Source organism: Poecilia reticulata, chromosome 14 (genome assembly GCF_904066995.2).
Source record: "Poecilia reticulata chromosome 14, P_reticulata-male-v2, whole genome shotgun sequence".
Lineage (NCBI taxonomy): Eukaryota > Metazoa > Chordata > Actinopteri > Cyprinodontiformes > Poeciliidae > Poecilia > Poecilia reticulata.
The window spans coordinates 2,550,036-2,557,255 of record NC_088843.1 but is presented as its reverse complement, the minus strand read 5'-3'; the positions used below and the strand labels follow the sequence as shown (position 1 = coordinate 2,557,255).

General features: G+C 37.7%; 1 protein-coding gene across 2 annotated transcripts in view; it reads right to left on the bottom strand.

Moving 5' to 3' along the window:
- Positions 1 to 451: 451 nt before the first annotated feature.
- gabra6b (gamma-aminobutyric acid type A receptor subunit alpha6b) overlaps positions 452 to 7,220 on the bottom strand; it is a 29,272-nt gene continuing 22,503 nt past the window's right edge. For both annotated transcript variants that reach the window (XM_008426913.3, XM_081615974.1), the window contains one exon: positions 452 to 909. In XM_008426913.3, coding sequence (XP_008425135.1) covers positions 897 to 909 — 13 coding nt within the window. In that variant the 3' untranslated portion in view covers positions 452 to 896. The remainder of the gene's footprint in view (positions 910 to 7,220) is intronic.

The window sequence follows — 7,220 nt, the reverse complement described above, 5'->3', positions numbered from 1 at the left end:
GAAATGTTTTCCACTTGCATGTGCAAGTTGGACTCGATAATGTGCCATGCCAACAACGTTACTGAACAGATCATGTAAACTCTTTGAAGATTTTGCTTTGGATCCTCCTTAGGCTTTGAGCTGAGGGATAATAAACCAACAAACACAAAAACAGTGTTAAGGGAGAGAATTAAAGAAACAAAGACTTGACAGAACTGGGAGGAAAAAAAAGTTTTTGCCAGATGCAATGGATTCAGTCAGAAGTACATTCTTATAATCAGTTTCCTTCTAATCATAATGGAAATGATTTATATATATATATATATATATATATATATATATATATATATATATATATATATATATATATATATATATATATATAAAACACTTTTTTACAAGTGTTTTTTACAAGTGCATGGATATTTTACATAGAAAAAAGTAATGCATCCAACAGAGAAACCCTTTGTGGTTGGTTTATGCTTCTTCAGTGAAATTTATTTAATCTTATTTCTCGTCCCATCAACTTTGGCAAAGCATACAAGACAGATGTGCACATTAAAATTGTTTTAACATGTAACAATTTATTTTTATCTTAACATGAGACAAATGAAATAAAAAAAAAAGAGAAGTGAGAGTAGCTGTTTTTTTAAATGGATCCAGTACTTGTGGCCCCACATGGCTTTGAGCTCCATGGTCAAGTTGGCAATCGGAATTGGTACATCTGTTCTCTAAAGACTTATGTTCCATGGGAGTACTTAAAAGGAAATAGAATGCACTGAGGCTGCATAAAAGAGAGCTTGGCAAGCGTCTGTTACCTATTTTAATGTGTGAAGAAACAGAACATTGGTATGTGTGCGCGCATGTGCGTGTGTGTTGATTGTTCAGGTATTTCTATTCTCCAGGAAGACATAATCTTAGACAGTATCCCTGCAAGACAAAAAGAAGAGGAAGCAAGGTTGAATCAGAGGAAAAAATGTCAATCTGCGTGTATTCAGAGGGTAGATAAATTTCAAATTTCATCACATTTAAACATATTGCTTTATGCATAAATACTCCTACACATGCACACCTACTCCATTTTATATCCATCCACATCTGCCTGTACACAGGAACAAATGCACATGGGTATGATGTAACAGCTTTTTCTGGCTCGCTCTTGCGGGCGAAGGCTTGCTCACATTTTAAGTCTGAATTTGAAATCTGATCTTTTTCAGTTTCTAACTTCTTCTTCAGTGTTGTCCACGTAGACTGTCTGGAACTCATGGGGGAGCCTCAGCCAGGTATTTCACACCTCCACCTCCTCAACCTGATGTGTTAAAGCTGGAGACACTTTTGACAGCACTGAGAGCCATTTTCAGCTAGAGAGCTCGCATGGCCAGTGGCAAAAACAGAAATACTGACAGCTTTCTGCATAGCTTTGGTTGCAAAAGAAAGAAGGGGGTTCTGGTGGGGGATTTGAAAAACCATTTGTATTGTAATACAGTTAGTGAATAAGCAATTTTAATGTAACACTGGGTTGATCATTTACTTTCTGGACCCATTATTAGCACTTTATTACATGTACATAAAGTCATGATTTTAGTTCAGATGTAATCAGATCAAACCTTCATCTTTTATGTCAGTTAGGATCAAATTATTTATATTTGCTAAATGCCTGAATAATGAGAGAGTTGTTTTTAAATATTCATCAACTTCAGAGGTTTTCACCCACAGAGTGGATATAGGCTCAGATTTGGGTCGAGTACCCAGCAATTAAGTTATAAAGCAGTCATCAAAGGAGTTACTTGAGTAAAAATAAAAGTATTTGTTAAAAAGATTACTCAAGTACAAATAATTATATGCAAATGTATTCATATTCATAAATCCGGAAAACTTCGAGAACCTCTCGATAATCAAACTACCCATAAGTTTTTCAACTGATTTGTTTTGCTCATTATATTATTTATTTGAGTCTGAGAAATATCCAGACTCAAGCATTGGTTGCTATAAACCTCAAGCAGAGCTTTCTGAGGGCTGGAATGAAAATCAAAGAACCCGAGTCGCAGGAATACTGCATTGATTTTCAGAGCTTCTGAAAATGTACCACAACAAAAGAAAGAAAGCAAAGCTCCACACTCAACAAACGATCTTATCTCAGCCTGCTCTAACTTCTTAAGTGTTTACTTTAAAAACTCACTGTGTGGATTTTAAGGGCATTACATTATGTTAAAATATTGAAGAGGCAAAGGAAAAAACATGAAATTGATGCTTCTTTACGCTAACAGTTTGGAAGGAAGAAGAGCCTGCTTTCACTGTAAATAGATTGTTTTTCATATTGCAAAAATGTTGAGCGCCCTGCCAACTGATGATGTTTGTATTAGCCAAGCATCCTGATTGCATTCAGTAACTCAGCTCAAAACATTGTATCTTAATAGATTTTGAGCTTCTGCAAGCCAGAATGATAACCTGATCTAGGTGGGGAATGGATAGCATAATAAATATAAATACGATTTGTAAAAACATACATAAAATGGAAATTTCTCATTTAAGATCATGCAACAATCTTGGAACTAAATAAAAGGAATAATTACACCCATCCATACACTTGTATACAAAACTCATACAGATCCCCAAACATGGACATATTTCTGCATACCCAAACAAATCTATGTAAAATCCTTAAAAATGACGTTTGGGATGTACAAAATTTAACCTAGTTGTAAAAGAGGGGATTAAAATAGTCTAAATTATCCACGTTTCACCCACTAAAAAGACATTTGCATAGAAAAGAACATGCTGACAGTAAAAGAGATGTAGAATCGAAGTGTAAAAAGGAAAATGTTTGTGTGATTTACTTAAATATCTGGACCTACACAGAGTTAAGCAAAGTTAAAATTGGTTCAAAATGACCCTGAATTAACTTGATATGTTGACTCTTATGACAAACAGAAGCTTTTTGGATAATGAATAAATCCAGTCATTTATAGTGTTTCTGAATGTGAAATATTTCTGACATATTTGATGTTTGAACAATAAGTGATCATGCAATAAATTACTTATAATTATAAGTATGATAAGAATGTTTTTGGTTGTTATGTGATAATTATGGGTATTGAAAAAATGTAATTATATGTTCAAATGTGAGAAGAACATTGCAAATGCACAAACATGTCAGATTAATTGTTGGAATAATAAAGCTTTTTGTGATATGTCTCAGTTTTTGAGTCTAAATGGTATTATATGTTAACAATGACCTGCATTGACAACAGTTATTGCTTGATGTTGCTGTCCTGATATGTTAGTTGTGTTTTATACAATTGGTAAAAAAAAACAAAAAACCTCACAAATAAACATACAGTCTCACATAAATGATGTTTGTATTTGCTTTAGAGGTGCTGGACGGTGAATAGAGAATATTGGATGTTGGAGGGTGGATCACTCTGCTTAGGCTGCTCTTGTTTCATCAAGAAGGGGCGCCGAGCACAGACAGCGCTTTGTGATAGAAAAGAGAGGTGTGAAGGTGGGGGAGTGACAGGTAGAAAGAGTGGGTTTGAAAGAATAATACTTATATTAAGTAAGATATAGAGACAGCAATTTAGTGCAAAGACTTTCCGAAACAGACAGCATTTTTAAGTGACCAAAGGAAGATAGAAATACTGTGCCTTAAAAAATGTCTTTGGTGTGATGGACTCACAGGAAAACATGTAAACACAGGCAGGTGAGAGAAAAATGCATGCATGCAAGAAGAGACAAACTAGGTGAAAGCAGTGGTAGCAATTCCCACAAGGCCCCAAAGAGAAACAATATAGATAGAGGGTCAGTACTTCTATCATTCTTCTTTGCCCTCCGTCTGAGTGGCCTGTAATCGAGTGATTATTACACCAAAGTTATGGCAATGGCCCCGCAGTCAAAAATAGGAATTGAGTTGGAAACAGCATTTAGGGATTTTGATTTATGAGCAACAACGGTGAAGTTGTTTTTCAAGCCTAGCACTATGATGGCCAATAAAGAAGAGTAAGGCTTATCGTCCGCTGTTACCACACTCCAGCCAGCCTGCCAGGCAGCTAGCAAACAGTCAGCCAACCAGCTGGGGCCCCTCATGGAAGGAAGCGTTTTCAGCCAATTTGTTTCCTTCATGTCTCGCCCTGAATGGTGCTATTCATTAAAATAGCCCGCAGTCGGTAGACACTGCTGCTATAGCACATTTATACACTTCTGTGCCTGTATCCTCCTCAGAAATACTCACAGAAATCCACCTGCACACACACAAAGAGAAAATCTGTTTTTCTGCACCCAGTCATCTATACAGTAGGTTTGATGGGAGCGCATGCTATGACAAAGGCTAAACATACATAGCTTGACAGAGCTCTGTTGTATGCAGTGCCGTTTTCTCATTTTTTACTCAAAATGTGTACATGCTTTCGAGGACTGAAAAATGTCCCTGGAGTTACCAGATGAGATGTGCAGCCATGTCTTGGTAGCTTTGCAATTGTGCCAGATTTTATTCTTATTCGGATGATGAATTGAACAATGATCTTGAAGATACTGAAATCTAGGGATGTTCCTTACAACCTAACCCTCCTTAAAACTTCACAACTTCATCCTTGACCTGCCTGGCGTGTTGCTTGCCCACCATGATGCTCTTTGGTCACTGCGGTTCTCTAACACAGTGTTTTTCAACCACTGTGATGCGGCACACTAGTGTACCGTAAGTGATCATCGGCTGTGCCGTGGAAATTATCCAATTTCACCTATCATATTTTCCGGACTATAAGATGCTACTTCTTTCCTACACTTTGAACATGCGGCTGTTCTGTGGATTTTTCTTCAGAACAATCCACAGATTGTTACTTGGAAATCAATTTTAACTTGATTCCCAAGTTAAAATTGGAAATCAAAGAAGAACGTGCACATTTTCATTTAGAACAAGCACATGCTAGCAGCAGGCACGACGGAGAAATGTTTTCAAACTCATATGATGCCGCTTCTAAGTTGAGGAGTATCGATCTGGCAGTACAGGAGGGAAATAGAGCCGCTGCACTTAAGCTCTGTGTGAACAAAACCGGATTTGGAGACGGAGAACTGCGTCCTTAATATATCCAGCAGTTATTAGGACGCATCTCTCTGCTGGGTCCTTATGGGAAACCGAGAGCGGCAGAGATACCAGCGTCCTGCAGCCCGGTGCGGCTGATATATGTAAGCTTCAGGGGGGGGATTTGCATGAATTTTACTATATTCATGCATCGCACACCACAGTGTCGTGGCTGTTTAGGTGTATTTTTGAAGTGGACATGTTAAGTGCAATTTGAAATAAGAAATATAAAATCTGATAATTTTTTGTGTTGTTTGATTTCTATTCAAGACACTTTGATAAGAATGACTATATATGTAATATAGGCGGCTACAGAGTATCTTTGTTAACATTTTTGGTTGGTGGTGTGCCTCGTGATTTTTTCAATTAAAACAATGTACCTTGGCTCAAAAAAGGTTGACAAACACTGTTCTAACAAACCTTTGCGGTTTTGCAGTTGTTCACAAAACCAAACTGAAGAGCTTGAAGACATGAGGAAGACAAAACATGGAACCATCTTGATAGAATCGAAATGAACAATGAAACTCAGGAGATTAAATACCGAGGAAGAATGATAACATAAAACAATCCAACAAATCAATCAGGGAAATTCAGAATGGATGCAACAAACACACAAACAGAATTGAACAAAACACAAAACAGATACAGCAGTCAAGAGTTAAAAATGTATGAAATATGAATCTATATCAGAATACACAATACACAGGATTCTCTTCCTATATGTTCTTGTGCTTTGTTCATATTTTACATTTACATACTCTAGTATGTTTTTTCCTAGTTTATGTCTGCTTTCAATTTCCACAACACAAAAAAAGTCATCACTGTAATCATCCAGTCTGTTTGAAACGTCTCTCGGGATTACAATTCCTATCAATTTTTAGAAACATTTAAGAATCCCTAAGAGTGTTAGCCACACAGAGCTATCCTGATGCCTGCCAACACTGTCATGTCCTCTGACTTGTCTCAGCTCCTGCCTTGAGGGCTTTTCCCTTTTTAGAGGAGGAGCAAAGCAGGGAATGAAAGGATTTAAACCCACACAGCTGAAGCATCCCAGAGTCGGGAGTGAGGATGCACAACCAGACATACACATCTGTTCATATTATGAAGTTGAAGCAAATCAAACAAAATTATGCATCCACACATACACAAACACTCAAGAGTTCATAAACTGAACTTCATCCTTTAACTAGTCTACCGCTCAGCATCTTGTCAAAGTGTCAAACCAAGAAGGATTTCTAGAGATGATGTAAGATAGTAACATCCAACTTTTGTTGCCATCAAAACACTTAAAAAAACCAAATTATATTTAGGAACAGATGCTAGGAACAGCATCTGTTGGCTACACACATGGAAACCTGTATTTCAAAGAGAGCACTTGTGAAAACATTTAAGAACTATTTTTTACTCAGTCTTTACAAGTTGTTTAAATCACCAGCAGGCAGTTCTGAGGCCCAGATTGCATTATGTTTTCCATGGTAACCATACATCATATAAACTGTGATATCAAATGGTTCAACAGAGCAGAAGCAGAGTTATTATCCTGTTTTAAATAAAGCAGCTCCACCAAGGCTGCCTTTAATCACTGATCTTGTTTGTGCTGTTCATGGACACAATCTCAAGGCCTACTAATGAAGAAATGGGTGACTGGGTTGAGAAACTCAGGGCTCACGGTTGCATCTTTGCTTTTTGCACATGGTATGATTCTGCTGGACCCCTCAAGCTGCTGACTCTGAAGGGGATCCAATGAGATTCTGCACCTCAAAGTCCAAAAAAGGGGAGGACTCCATGTCTGGGGTCAGTATGTGCCTGAAGCACCGGAGTTTACTTCAGCTGCAGTAAAGTGGGCTCTGCTCTGGTGTGTTGTGGTGAAGAGAGCTGAACCAGGAAAAGAAGCTATTGATTTACCTGTGTGTTTTTGTTCAATCCTGCACCACCTGTGGTTATAAGTTATGGATCAAGCCTGAAAAAATGAGATCATAGATAGAAGCAGATAAAATAAGTTTCCTCCATTGGGTATTGAGGCTCACCCTGAGAGGTTATTGGAGGAATCCTATCATAACGGGGAAGTTTGGAGTGGATCATCGACAGGAATTGGCCAAGGTGAACCAGGCATTTGATAAGATCGATTACGCCTTCACATGCAAAAACGGACTCTTTATTGGTCTCT